Here is a 20,273-nt window from a genome sequence, read left to right as displayed (position 1 = left end):
AAGTTTTATTAAAATCATTTCAATAGATTAAAGTTGAAGGAAATTATATATATACTTATAAAATAACAACTATATTAGAGACTAAATAAATATATATTTAAATAATTTAATTAATTTTTCATTATCATATACAAAGAAGATAACATTTTTTATTTTTATGTCACATTCAAAAAAATTTCTATTCAGAAACAACATCTCAATACTGAAACGATAATTAAGATTGTTGTAGTTTCAAAATAGAAGAATATTTACTTTTATTTACATGAATAAAAGATAATTGAGACAACCATCATAAAATCAAAAGAAGTTAAAAATGGAAAAATATAAATATGCTACAAATGAGAATATATACATGTAGTACAATTAAGTCTAACCAAATAAGGGATCTAAAGAGGCTGGAATCATTCTTAGATAAAATATCAGTTGCATTTTTTAAGTAATGTAAATATCAATTATATTAGATAATAACATTAACAAAAAATATTAAATCAAATAAATAATAGTTATAATATATATGAAGTATTAAATTATAGAAAGTAACATTAAAAAAATGAATGTTTAAAATGACCATTTTTTTATATATAGAAAGTGAACATGATGTATAGTAATTGGAAGGAAAAATAATTAGTAATCAGTAATAATATTGAAACGAAAATCTAATATTTATTAGCGATCATATACATTATAAAATTTTATTAATAATAAATATATATATATATATACATTATTTTATTTTTATTGATATATTTATATTTTTGTTAATATACTAATATATTTAACTTATAATAAATAATTTCTTAATATAGTTTTTTCTAATTTTTTATAATTTATATTTTATTTGAATTTTAAATATAGTAATATTGATAATTAGTAAATTGATATTATTAGTATCAATAATTATTAATTAATAAAAAAGTAAATGTAAAAACTATTACTATTATTCTTATTTAATTTCCAAATCTAGTAGTTATTAATTATTATATCTTACTAATTTGTTAGTTCATCTGTTGATACATTTTATATATTCAGATACTTTTTATTTTAATAATTTTTACTATCAGATTTTTATAATAAAATTTATATATAAAAAATTATAGGATAAAAAATATATTACAGAAGTTGTTTGATTTATATTATTTGCATTAAAGTATTATATTGTAGAATGTAGAAAATTATATATTCAGAGTTAATGATAAATAATTTTTTTTAAAAAAAATCTAATAACGATTAGTGATTATATACATTATAAAATTTTATAATAATGAATAATACATTTTTCAATTCTATTAATTTTGTCGATATATTAATATACTTTTTTATTTTAATATATTAGTATGTTTAAATTATAATTAAGTAACTTTTTAATATAATTTTATCAATTTTATTTAAATTTTTTGACAGAGTTTTTGCTTAAATTTTAAATAAAGTATTATTAGTAACTAATAATATTAGTATCGATAACTATTAATTAATGAAACATAAATGTTGTAGTTATTAGTAATTATTAATATTAATTTATTCGAATTTTAAATTTAGTAGCTATTAATTAATATATATTATTAATTTGTTTGTTTCGTTTGCTAATAGGTCCTATATTTTCATATATTTGTTTAATTTTAATAATTATTTAATATCATCTTATTTTATAACAACATTTATATATAGAAAAGTTTTTGAGGAAAAAATATACTGCAGAAATTGTTACTTTTGTATTATTTATGTAACAATTTATTTTATAATAATGTTTATATATAAAAATATTTAAGAGAAGATTATTGGAGGGAAGAGAATTATTAGAAAAAAAATTTGGGAGAAAGAAGTTATTCCTTTTACATATATTAGTGGAGTTAAGATATTTCATGTCCTTATATTCATTTAAAAGTATTTAAATTATTAATATTTGTTGAATTAAACGTTATTATATTTAGTTTTCAAATCTCAACATCTTAGATTCAAGTTTTAGATTTATAAGAATAGTTAATTTATTAATTTTTATTATTTAAAAATTTAAGTGTAAAAAATTTTGCACATAAAAATAAGAAATTACTTATATATATACGCTAATTTATTTTTATCAATGATGAATTAATTTTTGTCTAGGACAATAAATTTATTTTTATATTTTATATCATTTTAAAAGATGATATAATTATATAAACTTAATATAAAAAATTTTATTTAATATAATGTGTAAAATATAGTATTTATTAGTATTGATTATATATATATATATTTAGATAATTGATTATTTTCTATATTATTTTTATTTTATTTTTATAAAAAAATATTTGTATAATTACATTTATTTACTTTTATTAAAGAAAGTTTTAGAGCAAAGGAAATTGAGAACTTTGGAGAAAAAGAAATTGTTGCAACAACCATTACTCATTAATAATGAATTACATTAAAAAATATTTATATATATATATATTCTATCCAACTTAATATTATTATTACATCATGTTTTATCACTAATTTTTGCAAAAAGTTTTCTTATGTTTTCAATTTTTAAAATTTCATTTTGATTTAAATTTTAAATCAAGTGGTACTAATAATTAATAAATTTGTATAATTGAAAATTAGTAATGAAACGTTAACGTAGCATTTATTAATATTTAATTACATTAAATTATATTAAATACACATTTTTATTGAATTCTTTAGTTATTTACTAATGGAAATTTATGGAGAGAAAAAAATGTGATAAAAGATGTTTGTTTTACATATTTTAAAAATGCTATTGAATATAGTAAATATATTAATTTTTTATGTACAATAATTTACATGTTAAAAATAATAAATATAGTATTTTGTAATATAAATTCATAATAACTTACTAATAAAATTTCCTATTTATATTTTTAAAATTATATATATATATATATATCTTAAAATAGATATATAAAAATATGAATATTTTGGAGGAATATGATTTAATTAACATAAAATTCTAAAGACAGTTTTTGAAAGAAAAAAAATTAAGTAAAGAAATTATTCAACTTTTAAAAGAAAAAGTTGTTTACTTTATGTCGAAAGAAAGTTTAGATGGGAAATAATTACTATAGAACTTATTCCTTTTATATATACTAGTGACTAATGATATCTATAATAAAAGTAATATATTAATGTAATTTATTATTTTTCGTGTACATAATTTCTAAGACATCATTTATTTATTATAGTAACTTCTTCATCCTAAAATATCAATTTAATCACTTTGTAACTTCTCTATCTCACAACATTAACAAAACATAAAATGCCTTTTTTTTCCCCGCTAATTTCCAATAAGATCAATAAAATTGCAAACAATACGATGTAAGGATGGAGTTAGAATAAATTAATCTTAGTTTAAACATAATTTTCATGTAATGGGTTTTTTTCATTTATTAAATTTTAGAATAATTAGTTTAAGTATAATTTAACCTTATAAAATTGATTTGTAAGTTAAGGTTGTCCCCCGTGTATATATTTATTGTCTAATTTCTAATTGATGTGAGACTTTAATTTTTTGGCTAAAACTCTATTTTGGTCCCTTATATTAATTGTTTGTTTTAATTTAGTCCCACTTTTATTTTTGGTTTCAATTTGGTCCTAAACTAATTAATTGGTTTCAATTTAGTCCCAAATTAATTAATTGGTTTCAATGTGGGACTTCCGTCCAAATTATTTAAACGGAGTTAATTTTTGGCTACGTAGATGCATACGTGGAAGACAATTTATGGCTAAAAACCTATTTTGGTCCCTTATAATAATTGTTTGTTTCAATTTAGTCCCAATTTTATTTTTGGTTTCAATTTGGTCCTAAATTAATTAATTAGTTTCAATTTGGTCCCAAATATATTAATTGGTTTGAATTTGGGACTTCCGTCCAAATTATTTAAACGGAGTTAACTTTTGGCCACGTGGATGCAATTTTGATCCCTGAAGTATTACAATTGTGCAGTTTTGATCCTCAAGATTTTAATTGAGTAATTTTAGTTCTTAAAGAATTGTAATTGCGCGATTTTGGTCCTTCAATTTTTAATTGAACAATTTTAGTCTCTCGAATATCATAATAGTACGATTTTAGTTTCTCCCATTAAAAATTAATAATTTTAATATATATATATATATATATATATAATATTTTAAAATTAAACAATTATTTATCTATTCAAATTAACGTATATTATAATTTTCGATATTATATCAATAATATTATTAATATATTTATAGATAAACTAATAATTTGATAAATATAATTTGTTATATATTAATATACTTTTACAAAAATATAAGTATATTAATTAGAAATATATATCTGATCTTATATATTTATATTTTTGTAAAAGTATATTAATATATATTATAAAATATTATGATATTAATTTATGATATTATTGATATTGATTTATGATATATATTTTTATAATATATATTAATATATTTTTACAAAAATATAAATATATAAGATCAGATATATATTTCTAATTAATATACTTATATTTTTGTAAAAGTATATTAATATATAACAAGTTATATTTATCAAATTATTAGTTTATCTATAAATATATTAATAATATTATTGACATAATATAAAAATTATAATATACGTTAATTTGAATAGATAAACAATTCTTTAATTTTAAAATATTATATATATATATATTAAAATTATTAATTTTTAATGGGAGAAACTAAAATCGTACTATTATGATATTTGAGGGACTAAAATTATTCAATTAAAAATTGAAGGACCAAAATCGCACAATTATAATTCTTTAAGGACTAAAATTACCCAATTAAAATCTTGGGAATCAAAATTGCACAATTGTAATACTTGAGAGATCAAAACTGCATCCACGTGGCCAAAAGTTAACTCCGTTTAAATAATTTGAACGGAAGTCCCAAATTGAAACCAATTAATATATTTGAGACCAAATTGAAACCAATTAATTAATTTGGGACCAAATTGAAACCAAAAATAAAATTGGGACTAAATTGAAACAAACAACTATTATAAGGGACCAAAATAGGTTTTTAGCCAAAAATTGTCATCCATGTGGCATTCACGTATGCATCTACGTGGCATCCACGTGGTCAAAAGTTAACTCCGTTTAAATAATTTGGACGAAAGTCCCACATTGAAACCAATTAATTAATTTTGGGACTAAATTGAAACCAATTAATTAGTTTGGGACCAAATTGAAACAAAAAATAAAAATGAGACTAAATTGAAACAAACAATTAATATAAGAGACCAAAATAGGGTTTTAGCCTAATTTTTTTAACACATTTCTTTACGTATAATACAACTGGACTTAGTAAATAAATAAATGGTGGATAACTCTTTTAATGATACATGACTAGCGAGACTTGAGTTTATTTTTCTAATAAAACACTATTGGAGTTTGATGCATGTAACAATGGTAGTTTTTTTTAGATTGAATCTAAATAATTTTGATATCATCTTAAAATAGTAAGTTTTGACATAATTCAATTTTATAAAATCATTTTGTAAGGTGAAAATTATCTTTAATTATATATTATTGGTTAAATACCTCTTTTGGTCCCTTACAATATTTTTTTGTTTCAATTTAGTCCCACTTTAATTTTTGGTCTCAATTTGGTTCTCAATAATTTAAATCTTTCCAATTTGGGACTTCCGTCTAAATGATTTAAACGGAGTTAACTGGTGGCCACGTGATGCCAGGTAGATGCCATGTAGGTGAATCAAAAAATACTGGAATACACCTGGAACCAGAACGGCCCGTTCTGGTTACATCATTGGTGTGCAAAATTTGCACCTCGAACGGGCCGTTCCAGGTCCAAAATTAACACATCAACAGTATAACCAGAACGGGCCGTTATGGTCCAGAATTTCGTGCACAAAAAAAACCAAAATACAAAACATTTTTTTAGGGAAAATACAAAGCATTTTAAACACTAGATTTAGTAATATGGTTAATGAGGATTAATAACTTCAATCGCTAAACATTTGGGCTATACAGTATATCATTAAGGATGATGCAGTGTATCATTAAGGACAATGGTAACAAGTTTTATTTCATTGTTAATCAAACTGGAGTTAATCACTTACTACCAAATTGACACTATACAGTCAAGGATAAAACGAAACAGTATTTTTCCTTAAAGTCATTGACGATGTACCCCAACAATAACAACCTGTTCTTGAGGAGGTACCCCTAAACCCTGAATTTTATTTTCAATTTTTGAAATACATTGCGGCATTTTAGTCAAGATTTTGAACTGAATAAATTTAAATTAAAGAAATATTTTGGAAGGTCTTATCTTATTTGATTTTTTTTAGTTTTATTCATAAATGAATATTAATTTATTGTATTTTATATTTATTATATATTTATTAATATAGATATAATAAAAAAAAGCATGGCGTTCTAGAACGGGTCGTTCTGAATTCAGAACAGCCCGTTCTAAAAGCAGAACGGCCCGTTCTAAAAGCAGAACGGCCCGTTCTAATATCAGAACGGCTCGTTCTGGTTTCAGAACGGACCGTTCTGGTTTCAGGTTTTTTCAAAAATTTTGGCGTCCACGTGCGCATCCACGTAGATGCCACGTGACTAACAGTTAACTCCGTTTAAATCATTTGGACGGAAGTCCCAAATTACACTAATTTAAGTTATTGGGGACCAAATTAAGACCAAAAATTAAAGTGAGACTAAATTGAAACAAAAAACATTGTAAGGGATCAAAAGAGGTATTTAACCTATATTATTTAATAATTTTATTTTTAGTTGATATGACTTTAATTTTTTTAATATTTTAAACAATATAAATTTCAATAAAATATTATTTTAAAAAATCGAATATAAAAATTAAAAGGCAATAAACTCTATTATTTTATTTATATATCTATCCAATATATATATATATATATATTATTTCTCACCTAACAAAGAATAAAATTTTAACTATATTTGTTATTTGTCTGCACCGTTTTTCCAACAGACTCCAAAAGAACCTCTATAAAAAGCCTGAATTTCATTTGGATACTTGAATTGTGTGAGATTCAAGTAAACAACGCAGAACGCCAAAGAGCGCCAAAAATATTCCACCCACTCCGGAGGTGGCCCGTAAATGCTCGTAGCCTCGGTACCTTACCTATCCTCTGTTCAACTGTCTGTTTTCTTTGTTTGTTTACAAATAAAGGCAAAAAAGAAATTGAAAATTAATACAATGAACTGGTAGGTGAGTACTTCAATTCTCTTATCTTTTATGCTTAAATAAGCTTTGTTTGAAATAGGAACTTCAACCCAATCCATGGCAACTCACCGACTCGCTTTGCTAATCCAAAACCCTTCAAACGACGATGAGTTTCTGCTCGTCAAGCAGTCTCGCCCTCCCAAATTCAACGATGAAGAGTACGACTCTTTCGTCGATTCTGATCTTTGGGACTTGCCCTCGGCGCTGTTGAATCCGCTGCCTCCAGAATCAGAGCCCTTTCTTCAGCTCGACGTTGCTGGCTCTCATTCCGAATCCGAGGGCTTCCATTTCAGGGAATTTGACATCCGTTCGGCTCTCAATGAGGTAGTGTTCAGTTTTGGATGTTTTCAGTTTTTACGCTTTGGTGATTATGAGTTCGTGTTCGTGTTAAATGGTTTTGCGATTAGGTGTTTGGACAACTAGGGCTTCAGGCGGTTCAAGGAACAGAATGGAAGTTCCATAAATATGTGAAGGAACCTGCCTTTGGACCCGATCTGCCCGTTAACACAGTTTTCATTGTCGGAAAATTGGTAGCAGCTGAAGAAAAGGACTTTAGAGGTTTGCTTCTTTTTCAAGTTTGTTTGCCAGTGGTCCTTGTTATCGTCATTATTATCACTGTTGTATAAGAAAGCAAAATAAATGTCATTTTAGCTTTCAGTTTTTCTTTTTTTTTTGCTCAATAACTGTCCAATATGATGCTTGTCATTGTTCTTACATTGAATGAATTGAAGGTTTCCAATTTCATGTGCTAATTTGTATCTTTTCTTTCATTTCTTTTGAATGGATGGATGGCCGATTGATGACTCGGTGCACAAAAATGAAAGTGGTTTCTTTTGTTAAGCAAAATGTTTTTCCCACCCGTGAGTTCTCGTCAATGTGTGTTTGGATGAACATTGGTAAAATTGATTTTTGGTTAAAATTGTTTTTGAAGTGATGTGGTTAATGTTTGGATGTTTTTATTATAAAAGCAGGTTAATAGGGAAATTCAATATAGTCTTTGGATATATGCTAAAGTTGCCTAAATTTGCTTCAACTCAGAATCAATTTCTCAATGTGGAAGCAATATCTAAAATCATGGTATTTCAACATGATTTTGGAGAATCCAACGAGAAACAATACATGCACTTAGTGTACTATTTGTCAACAACTAGGTTGTCAATTTTGAGAATTTATGTAATCTTGTTGAGGTCCAATAAATTCGAATCGTAAACTCGTAAGAGTTTACTTAATATAAAAAAATATGTTATAATACTTATAAATAACATAATAATTCAACATTTCAATTTCATATTAAAGTAAAATAGCAAATTACAATATTAAAGACACAAGTTCTTAAAATGAGAACAACTAAAAAATTAAGAAAAGACTAATTTTTGCTTTTAGCAACTGAGGAGGTGAGATTGCTCAAGATCGGACGAGATTGCTTGATATTACTCAAAAACAAGTTTGCTTCCGAGTTGTATAGGTGGGGTTGACCAATCTTGTGAACTCGGTAGTTATTACGAGTTTTTACTTGAGATTGACAACCATGGTCAGCAGTGTAGATAAGTTGAATGAATTGCAACCCATTCACTAAAAGCAGTGCAAATGTTTACTTTCATTCATTGTTAATATATATTTTTTTGTTCATTTTTAAATTTTAATACTATAATATGTCAACAACTTATATGATTAATTTAGATGTTTCTAAATCTGTACAGATTCATATAGATGGATATCTGTTCAAAGCTGTCTTAACTGGATTTTGGAAGTGAAACCACATGGAGACCGGCTTGGACCATTGGCAGTTGTTGGTCTTATAAACAAATCATCTATCTCTACAGGGTGGAAAGTCCCTCCAGCCATAAACTATCAGGTTTTTTTTTTTTTTGTTTATTTATTTATTTATTTATTTTTATTTTAAAATTTCTTCCTTTTCCCTTGGTGGGGGTATTTATTGGTTATTGGGCATTACAATTTTTTAAATAAATCTGCAAGCAGTGATATTGAAGAAGCTTTGCCTCTTTAAATTAGTGCAAGAATTTCAAATGAACTATTTTCAGCAGAGATTCTGAAAGATTTTGTAAAAGGAATTCTATTAGAGACTGATGGTTTGTTTACTAGATTTTCACTGCCGTCCTATATCTTCACTGGCAAATCTGCTCACTCACTTTGTTAACTTATGGGTTAAAAGGACAATAACATTCTCCAGATGAGCAACGCATACTGTTAATTTTTAGCAACTTAAAATTTAGTCTGAGATCATAGCTGCGGTTTGATATTTCTGTACAAAGAAAGGAAAAAGAGGAAGCTGGCCTTTTACTCTTCAAAGTCATTATGTTTATAATTGGTGCAAAATGAAGTTTGTTTTCATTTTCAGGAGTACCCACCCGGTGTTATAATTGTACCTATGGGAAGTAGGACATTAATACCTTTTCGCAAGACAAATTTGGTGGTGTTTGCACCTGAGAATGTCCCAAATGATTCAGAGGAAAATGATTTTATTGCACGGGGAGATGCACTAATAGTTGATCCAGGATGCTTACCAGAATTCCACGGAGAGGTATACCTCCACATAATGCCCAAACTTGTGTAGCTAGTCCATGGCATTGTGGCCATGGATTCATCTTTTATCCTGTTTTCTATTGCACATTCTTGATATGTGGATTTCATAATTTCTTCATTCTTGATAATACTGTTTTGACTGTTTCTTAATTTAGATTGATGTTACATATTGATGGCAAATTTGAATTCATTGACTGTAAACTTATTCTACTCAAATGCAAGTGATGTGATTTTTGAGGAATTTACATGGATATATACTTTTGATGTTTCATTCCCCCTCCCCTAATCCTACCTTCTGAGTGGTTAATTTCCATATTGTCTGATTTTTGAAATTTGGTCTCCTCATCAATTAAATCTTAACGTGTTACTCCATAATTATCAGCTAAAGAAAATAGTTACTGCCTTACCCAGACGACTAGTGGTCTTTCTCACTCATCATCACCATGATCATGTAGATGGTGAGTCTTTACTAGAGCTTTATTGACTTCTGTGTTTTTAAGGCAGATTATGCTAAGTATAAAATGGTGAGGTAGTCATGATAAATAATCCTTTTTACTTTGTTACACATTAAAGCTTAATGAAAACCAAAAAGCAGCTAAAGACATAATCTTATCTTTGTTGCACCCAAGTGCTTCATGTAAATCATCACTTTTCCTCTTATCTGGTAGATGTAATTGATTGTAATGGACAAACTGTTGTACTTTGGAAGCTAACATTTCAAATATATTTTCACTTTATGGCAGGTCTCTCAGTTATCCAGAAGTGCAATCCTGATGCTACTTTGTTAGCACATGATAGGACCATGCATCGCATAAGCAAAGGTTACATAATTTTTATTTTCATTATAATCTTCTCGGTGACAGTTTGCAAACTTGTATTTTTCCTTAGTTTTTATTAAGTTCCTGTTTTAATAAACTTCTCCATAAACACTTGTAAGGAAAGAAAATACGAAGGTAAAATGAAATAAATTTCTCCCATAAGTTGAAACCAGCTTATGTGCTTAACTTCTATTGGAACTCTCTCATTTAACTTATCCAAGAGCTAAGGTGCAAAAGTTGATTTTAATTTATGGAAGAAACTCAATTCATCTTACCTTATTATTTTCTTTTACTATAAGAGTTTATATAGAGGAATTTATCAGAACATAGCCTCACTCGATAATTATGAAACTAGAACAGATAAAATTAATTTTCGCTTCTAGGAACTAAAGTGCATACATCCATGGTGAAATAAATATATTCTGTATCTATCTTGAAATTTCATAAAAACCTTTGTTTTGAGTAAAAGACTCACCAATCATGACTTTGCAATGAATCTTAAAATGGTCACACTAAAGTTGCAAAACCTAACTTTTGGTATTATCTTGAAAATACTTTTTAGTCATGATACTTCATTTATTTGCTATTTATATGTTAGGCCAGAGATGCTGAAGGGTATGGTTAGTGTAGTTTTATGCAATAAGGATTTCAATATCTTGTCAATTTTGATTTAATAACAACACATGATAAAGCTAGGATAAACAAACATATGCTGTTATATCAGTGTTTCTGACATAATTTTTCAGATTAGTTTCTAAATTTTCTTTTGTATTTTTTAAGTGTCCCATGATGTACCAAAAATAAGACTTCACCAATCTGTTAAACTGATATTTCATGATAACAGATGATTGGTCACTTGGTTATACCTCAATTAAGGGAGATGAAGACATTAACATTGGTGGTCAGAGATTTAAAGCTATTTTTGCACCGGTATTTTTATCATGCATAATCCTAGTTGGTTTGCAATAACTTCAATTTTCTAGACATTATGTTATTTGTAAATTTGAAATTTTTGTTTAATATGTATGATTGGGGTAATGGCACATCCAATATTTTTAACATAGCTTTTAGGATAGAAAACTTTCACAAAAGATTTGTTTGAGATGTATATTAAAAATCATTCAGGTCACCAGGTGTCTTATTTTAGCAGATTAAGCTTTTAGGTTGGGTTGGTTCTTAAGAGTTTCTTCAAACAGTGAACCTGTGCTTTCTCCCTGCTTTAGATCCAAAGTACTTCTACGTGGAGGAGTGTCTTGGAGTCATAAATCAAAATCCATTCTTGACCGTCTACTGTAGCTATTTTTGACGAAATAATAAAAAAAACTATATCTCAAGTTATATTAAATAAATATTACTTGAATTCTTAACTGAGTTTGTACTAAAGTAATAAGTATGGTGAGAAAATATTTGTTCTCTATAAAATTGCTTCAATTTTCTGCTGAATTTGAAAATTTTGTTCGGTTCAGGGACATACAGAGGGTCATATGGCACTGCTTCATGTAAATACTCATTCCTTGATTGTAGGTGATCATTGTTTGGGGTAAGATTCCATACAGTATAATGGATATTACATTAATCAAAGATAAATTTTAATTTTAATGTAGCATACACATTCAATTTTCATATATGAGTATGTATTTATGCATATTTGGATGGTCGTGAAACTTTCATTTCATTTGAATACCTTATTATCTGGAACAAGGTCTTAGTTGGACTGTGGATTGTTGTAGATACTTGAAATGTGTTAAACTATTTTAAGGCTATGAAGCCTTTTTGGAAGTGCATGTGGAATTGTTTATGCAATATTTTATTCTAATTACTAATTATGTCTTTTATTTGATAAAAAAAGACAAACAAAATATTGTATATTAGACTAGTTGGTGAAGTTTTTGAGTTTATGAGACTAATGAAATTAGCTTATTTGCTGTCTAGAAGTTAAAAAACTAGATTACTTATTTCAAATATTCCACCTTTTCTTTCTAGGTCAATGAATTTATTAAAGACATACAGGTATATGGGCAGAACACATATATTATAGTATTATAATAGGAAGGAGAGGATCAATCTGCTAGACTTAACAAAAGTCATCTTTTTCAAGAATTGATGAGGGAATACACGGTCTAGCTAGTTTTGATATAGAGAAAGAATTTGTTTGGCATGCTGAATTTGTGTTGTATTATCCAATGTCATAGCCATTCTGATTTTTTCCTCTTTGCAGTTCCAATATTTTCAAAGACCTACTTCATATTCAAGGTTTTTTTGATAATTACTCCACTCTAATGAATTATTAATTTACTTTGTTTCAGTCAAGGAAGTGCGGCATTGGACATAACATCTGGTGGAAATATGTTTGTAAGTGCGAAAAGACCTTGTATGTTGGAAATGTGTATGTTCTAGTCAATAAATTATAGATAATGAAAGTCACCACGAAGAATATTATAGACCAGGAGTAAGACCAATTACTCTGCATTGCTGACTTAAGTTTCTCTAAAATTAATGGGACAGTCCCTTATGATCTAGTATCCAATAGTCTAGTGCGTGACACCATTTTGTGGCCTTCTTCTGCCTCCTTTTCTGTGACTGCCAACAATGATTCACCAGTTGTCTCTTCCTGTTGGATAACCACCTTAATTGCAGTAACCCCTAGTCTGCCATAATTGCTGCTTATCAGAGTTGGTTGTCAGTGTCTCAGAAATGACTACATATGGAGGGACTAATCAGAAAGGTTGTGTGCAGCACTGTAGAGTGCAGCCACTGGGATGTTAGCTCTTAGGGGATTGAAATCTCATCGATTAGAGATATTACCAATGTAGTCCTTATAAAGCTTAGGTAATTCCCATCTTATAAGTCGATTTTATGCGGTTAAGTTGGGCTTTAAGACCAAATTATTATATGATATTAAAACTTATCTTAGATCTGTTGTTGGACTACCTATATTGCCACTCATAGTCTAGGGCATGACAGGGTGTATTGGAAAGCTGTCTTAGTGTGTGTTTGGAAATCCGTTCAAAACTAGTTAAACGGACTTTTTTCACTTTCCGATGCAAAAAAGCTAAAGCAACTCATGTGTTGCTTTTGGGTTACCGTAACTGAAAAACAAACACACACTTAATTGTAGTCACCCCTATCAAAGAACATAATGTCAATAATATGTGTGAAGTAGATGTCGTTTTGCTCAATATTACTGTCATTTACAGGAATACTTCAAAACCACCTACAAATTTCTGGAGCTTTCACCACATGTTTTAATACCAATGCACGGGAGATTTAATCTCTGGCCAAAGCATATGCTGTCTGAATATCTGAAGTATTTACTTCCTTCCTTTGACTGAACACATTAACAATTGATATTTTATGTCAGAGTCAGCAACTGGGTGAATTGTTATCATTATTTTCAGGAATCGTAGGAGTAGAGAAACCGATATCATGAAAGCAATTGAAGGTGGAGCGAAAACATTGTTTGACATTGTTGCATATGTTTATTCTGAAGTTGACCGACGAGCCTGGTTTGCTGCATCATCAAATGTGAGGCTCCATGTGGATCATCTAGCCCAGCAACACAAGTTACCAAAGGTAATGACTAATATGCTTTAAGCTTTAAACACACTCATACGTTAGAAAGAAATACTTGTTATCTGTTGGTGAAATATCCATTGTGCCTGCCTAGGATTTCTGGCCTTGTCACCTTTCTTTGCTTAGTTGGCATTTTTTTATTCACTGCATGCTCTGCATCTCTTCCTCTAGTTTCTCTTCCTAGAGTTTTTTTTACATACTCTGGGAGTATTACACTACGTAAATAAGACTAACACACGGCACTGATTGGTTCCAAATAGAGTATTAAAGTTAAATTTAAACGGGCACACAAATTTTGTAGAATATTAGCTGGTGGATGGGAGCATATTAGGATTTATTCTCTTTACTTCACTGCATTCTTTTCTCTTTCTCCTCGCTCACACATTCTCTGCTCATCTGTGCCTTGCATTAGCAATTTTATGTTCATATATGTCTCTTTAAGTTTTTCAAGATGCGTGGCATTTGTTTGTTACACTGTATTGCATCATATTGTATCCTTGTATTTATAGTTATCCAACATTAGTTTTATTCACACCTTAGTTTGGCAAGGGTGAGAAAAAAATCCAATTGTACCAATCCAATCCATAACTGGTCCAGTCCAAACTACTTACGAAACTGATTTAATGGATTGGTTTTTTTATCCAAAACCGTAATTTGCTTTTTTTCATGGACTGGAATCTGTGCCTTTGGCATATGGATTTTATAGATAAGAATCCAAATCCAAATTTATATCTTCCTGATAACTACTAATCCACTGCCGCATGTAGGTGTACTTGCGTTTCTCCTCCAATGTATTCCTGTTTATTTTAGTATTTTATTTTAAAGCTGCATTGCGTGAATTGTGATGCATGTACATGTATTGGTTATTAATGCACAACTGCACAAGGAAACAAATAAAAATACAGTTTTGCAACCTGTTTCTGTATCTACCATGGACAGATATAAAATAACTAATGTCTATTATTTCTATTATGAAGATAAATGTTTGTATAGATATTTGTATTTTCCTTAGGTAAACCAGATGTAACACTGCTTCAAATTTTGGTTTTAATTGCTTTCCTGCATCTCAATGTTTTTGTGTTCATATATGATTAATTTGGGTGGGAGAATAGTGCATAATTCATGGAATAGCAGTTCTACTTTGTGTCTTGAGAACATTGTTTAAAACATTTATCTTCCATCTTAGTGGAAGATAAATGTTTTTATAGATATTTGTATTTTCCTAAGGTAAACCAGATGCATCCTTCCTCAAAATTTGGTTTCAATTACTTTCATTCATCTCAATGTTTTCGTGTTCATAAATGATTATTTGGGTGGTAGAATAGTGCATAATTCATGGAATTGCAATTCTACTTTGTGTCTTGAGAAAATTGTTCAACAATCATATTTGAATGAATGATATAACAGGCTTCCAAATTGTATGAAACTTAAGACACTTTTTGTGAGAATGTGCAGGATTTCTCTCTAGAAACTTTCAGTTCCAGTTTGGTTACATTTGCTGACAATGTGGGTAAACTATAAGTATGAACAGCTGCACTGGCTGGCTCGCTAACTTCCGATCAGCTTCTTCCATTGCATTTTTTGAGAAAATGTGTGGCTCTATCCTTTAAGTTTATTGTTTTCATTGAAATGGCCCTAGATAATGGGAACTCTATGGAATAATTGTATACATAGGTAGCCCTTGTGTAATAATCAGGAGAATTTGTTGTGAGATTAGCTGTTATTATTTCGTGGAACTGACAGAACATACTGCATCTACCTTAGGATTTTTCAATCCAGAAGTTCAAAAGTAGCTGTGGGCTGCATTTTCTATCTCGATGGATGTGGGCTTACACTAGTGGTAGTTTATTTCCAATTGGGAAATCTTCATTTCTAATTGCCGGTGTTCTGGCTGGCATTGCAGTACTGTACTGTCGAAAGTAAGTTAAGTAAATAAAAAGGCGTGCCTGCCTCTGTGGGAGATTTATATTCTATTTGCTTAGTGACACAACTTGTATGTGAACTAGAGTTTAAATTCGTGAACTTTGATGTAACATGCTATGATTAGTGGAGGAGTACTTTAAAACTTTAGAGGCGTTTGAAATGTTTTCAGCGAGTTGTCATCTAGGTTTACGTTTTCGATTGTGATCGATCAACCAAGAACATTTCCCACGGGCATCTTGAAATTCTTGACTCTAGTCAAGGCGTAATAGTGATTCGTGAAAATAATCTGTGATGCTTTCCACCAGCAAAAGCCTTTTCAAAATTATCTAGAGCTTCTGTTTGGCGTACATTAGATTCCTCAGATGATGCATGAAAGGTCATGATCAAAGTGTTCATTCTTCAAATATCACATTCTTGAATGTTTATAATTCATATAATATATATATATATATATAATTGCTCCTATCTATAATCGGTCAAAAATGAGAAAAGTAAACACATCTATACATTGACATTAAACTGCCAATCAATTGAAAATTATCATATATAATAAATTTACTAATTTTTAAATATAATTAAAAATTAAATCTATCATATTTTTTTTATTGATTAATCGATAGTGTACAGATCATTATACCATTCATGCATAGAAATTAAGCTTAAAAAGTGGAATCTTTTATACTATTTGGGTTTAACGGTGATATACTGTTTTGGATAAAAAAATTATCAATAAAGTTGACATAGTTTTAAATGTACTTATTTTAAAAGTTAGTAAATATACATAAATATTGATCTGTGATTAAAAGATACAATCAGTACATCTCCATTAAACTCATTTCATTCAGTTTATTGTTTTATTGTGAATGTTTCATTTATCTGATTAGGTAAATTTTTAGATTGTTGTATTCTATGACTTTCTTCTTGTTAGATTATTCGTGTGTTGTTTTGTGTCTATCTTTTGGCTAACAATGTTATTATCATCATGATCATTTAGTAATGTTTAGTATTAGTTTTGAAATTTGTTAGCTTTGATGGCGTGTTTATCTCTTATAATGAAAAAATTATATATTGAAAGCTTTTGTTAGGAAATTAGTTAACGATTTAATTGAAATACATTGACAATATAAGTTTTTATATTGTTATTTAAATATGAATTGTTATATAATTAAACATTATTGTATTTTGTAATAATTATTTTAAAAGTTATATAAAAGACAATTTCTAATTAATTGATAATGTAAAAATGATTTTATTGACAATGTATCAAAATTGAAGTTATAATTTAATGTAATTGGAAAAATTTATAAACTATTTTGTTTTTTCTATAATAAACATTTGATCGCTAAGATAAAAACAAAGGAATACCATAAAATGCTTCAGAAATGATTGGTCGGAAGAAAGGGATTTTGGCCTCGGATTAACACATAACTTAGGCGGCAACGGATTGTTGTCTTTTACTCTCTATTGCTGCCTAAAATAATTTACATTGAAAACATCGTAATAGTATATTAATCTCAGCCTCACTCTTTCATTTTCAGGGATTTAGGAAAAATAACATTTCTATTTTTTTATTGAACTACTGTCTTTTATTTATATACTCTGCTCCTAATCATCCTTTTCTTCACTTTCTTGCCAGTGCTTTCTAAAAAAAAATTCATTGATAGATGTAGGATAGATATGGAAAGATAAGTACGAGAGAGATAAAATAAATTAAACAAACTTTAGTATATGTAATTATTTCTTCTTCTTCTTCTTCTTCCTTTTCTTTTTATGAGAATCAAATTCGATAGTGAGGTGTTAACAACAACTCATTCAGTTCAACCAAGTCTACTCTTGATTAGGTGCTTAATTATGTTAACCATAAATGATGAGCCTTTTATTCACAGGATAAGAATTAATTTATTTCAAGTACATATTTTGTAAATTTATATTTTTAATCACTCTTTACAAAAATTAAATATCTTAAATTTATTAGTTAGATTGGAATTTTCATAGAATAGATTAAATTTATAAAATCAATTAAAATAATGTAAATAGTGAATTAAAAATGAATTATATAATTCAATAAATAATTTGCACATAAATTAGTAAAATATAACTAAATAATATTATATTTATTTTATTTTAAAATTTGAAGTTAAAATAATAAAGGTTTAATATTAAATAAAAATTAATTTTGCACAATTGTAATACTTTAAAAATTAAAAGTACATATTAAAAAAAAAATCAAAAGCACAATTAATCTATATGCTAATAATGCTATATGTAAATGAGTAACTAGCCTTGAATTTGAAGAGTATTGTCACAATAGTCTTAAAAAAATTATCAAATAAGTGTTTGAGAGTGCAAGTTGACAATCAAATTTGTTCAAAATTAATAATAAAAAATATAACTAAAATATAATATTTAGAGTTTTGATAGTAACTAACATGATAATATGTATTTAAGAATTAAAATAACTGTAAGTAATTAAATTTAAAAACGTATAGTAGTTTCAAGCCAATAAGACAATGCTTACCACTTTCATAAATACAAAATGACCATTTATAATGCAAACTAGGTTTGCACGGATAAAAAATTAAAAATGCAAAAAGAAAGTAGGTAAAGAAAAATAGATCCACAGTACCATTCAATGACACGTGACAGCCGGACAAATTTTACATTACTGTAAATAAGTCAAATTGTTTAATGAATTTGGTCGTCCTAAAAGTGTGAAATCATGAGATCAAATCTCCCTTGCACTACTTTTTTATTTTCTAATTCATATATTTTATGTTACTTTAATGTCAAAGCATCGAGTCATAGTATTTAACAATGTCGTGTCAAAGTGGACTAAAAATGTAATTAAAATTAAAATTTTAAAAAGGAAATAATGATATATTAGTAATTTTTTTTACTAATAATACTATTGTTCTGAAGTAATTACTCTTCTTGTGTAAAAAGAACTTAGATATTGTTAATAATTTGGAATAACGAGATTGTATACACGCGTATTTGTTTGTGGAAAAAAGAAATTGCTTTGTCAATGTGCCAGTCGAATAAAAGGGGAAATAGTTCACAGGAAACATAATGAAAATAAAAAGTAATAATAATAGAATGACGGTGATGTATCAATATTCAATACACAAATTGGATATGGAAAACCCTAAACCCTAATTTTGGGTGGATGAAAAAGAAAAAAGAGTAAAAAAAAGTAATAAATATGACGAAGAAAGAAATTAAAAAAGTTGAAAGTAAAATTGAAAATAAATAATCTTAATAATAACCTATTAGATAGTTATGACCCGGTACAAAGGCAATACTGTGACGTTTTTGACGGAATCTAGGGTGGGACACCTAAATAAGTCTTCCATGGTGGGAAACTTTTTTCTAACTATTGGATTTAGTCTAATTTAATCTAATACACAATGTTCATTTGGGATGAACTAGACAGAATTCCTTATTCTAACATTTTATTTCCTACGTAGATGTCCAATACTCTGTGTAGTCAGTAAAACACACACTGTTAGACTTATATATGTTTTTTACACTAGTCTTTGTCTATATTTATTGTTAGAACACATATAATAAAAGTGGTATTTCCTATGCTTTTTTTTTTCATAGTTATTTAGGATTTTTTGTACAAGATTTAAAAAAATGATTGATATTTTAATTTTTAAAAATATTTATTACTTATTTTCATGTTATATATTTTATTTTATTTTATTTGCATTCAAGTTTCGATACTGTTAATTTGTGTATATTTATTGTTTTTATGCGCTTTTTGAGAAATCTATGAATTAATGCATTGATTATTAGAATACATATGTGAACTGTAACATATTTCATTTAATCAAATTTTTAAGTAAATAGTGTCTTTTGGGTATCCTAATTTTTGAATGAATATTGTGAAAAGAAAAAAAAAATTCATGGATGAATAATATTGTTAGAATTATGTTACCCACATAAATGCAACATTGACTTCATATAAGTGGTTGGAGAAGAAATAAGTAGTACATTAGAAATAAATAGACATATTATTTAATAAACATACATTAATTATCAAAGATAAAAGTGAGAAAAAAAATTTATAAGTTAATTTTAGAAAAGTGACAATAAAAAAAAATATAAAAAAATACTGTCAAAATGATTATGAAAAAAAATATGGAGTGAATAACATTTTAATAATTTGCATTGTAGTTCATTTTGCAT

At 27.5% G+C, this 20,273-nt stretch overlaps 1 protein-coding gene across 2 annotated transcripts; it reads left to right on the top strand.

Moving 5' to 3' along the window:
* Positions 1–6,955: 6,955 nt before the first annotated feature.
* LOC109815562 (Metallo-hydrolase/oxidoreductase superfamily protein) lies at positions 6,956–16,229 on the top strand. 2 transcript variants are annotated; one of them, XM_020380316.3, is made up of 13 exons: positions 6,956–7,113; positions 7,265–7,548; positions 7,632–7,782; positions 8,925–9,079; positions 9,584–9,766; positions 10,151–10,226; positions 10,512–10,589; positions 11,431–11,516; positions 12,053–12,126; positions 12,893–12,938; positions 13,784–13,893; positions 13,985–14,159; positions 15,924–16,229. In XM_020380316.3, the coding sequence occupies exons 2-13, from the start codon at positions 7,282–7,284 to the stop codon at positions 16,080–16,082; spliced, it is 1,560 nt and encodes a 519-aa protein (XP_020235905.1). In that variant the 5' UTR covers positions 6,956–7,113; positions 7,265–7,281; the 3' UTR covers positions 16,083–16,229. The 2 variants fall into 2 exon arrangements, with proteins under 2 accessions (XP_020235905.1, XP_020235909.1); XM_020380320.3 differs by having other exon boundaries at positions 15,615–16,132.
* The last annotated feature ends 4,044 nt before the right edge of the window (positions 16,230–20,273 follow it).

Source organism: Cajanus cajan, chromosome 7, assembly GCF_000230855.2.
Source record: "Cajanus cajan strain Asha chromosome 7, NIPB_CcT2T_4, whole genome shotgun sequence".
Taxonomy (NCBI): domain Eukaryota; kingdom Viridiplantae; phylum Streptophyta; class Magnoliopsida; order Fabales; family Fabaceae; genus Cajanus; species Cajanus cajan.
This window is presented reverse-complemented; position numbering and strand designations above follow the sequence as displayed.

What these genes read in the sequence shown, in the direction of transcription:
- LOC109815562 (XM_020380316.3), top strand. Translation starts at nt 7,282, where the DNA reads ATGGCAACTCACCGACTCGCTTTGCTAATCCAAAACCCTTCAAACGAC. An exon ending in TGAAGAAAAGGACTTTAGAG is followed by an intron (nt 7,783 to 8,924) that starts GTTTGCTTCTTT and finishes AAATCTGTACAG; the next exon opens with ATTCATATAGATGGATATCT. An exon ending in CATCTGGTGGAAATATGTTT is followed by an intron (nt 12,939 to 13,783) that starts GTAAGTGCGAAA and finishes TGTCATTTACAG; the next exon opens with GAATACTTCAAAACCACCTA.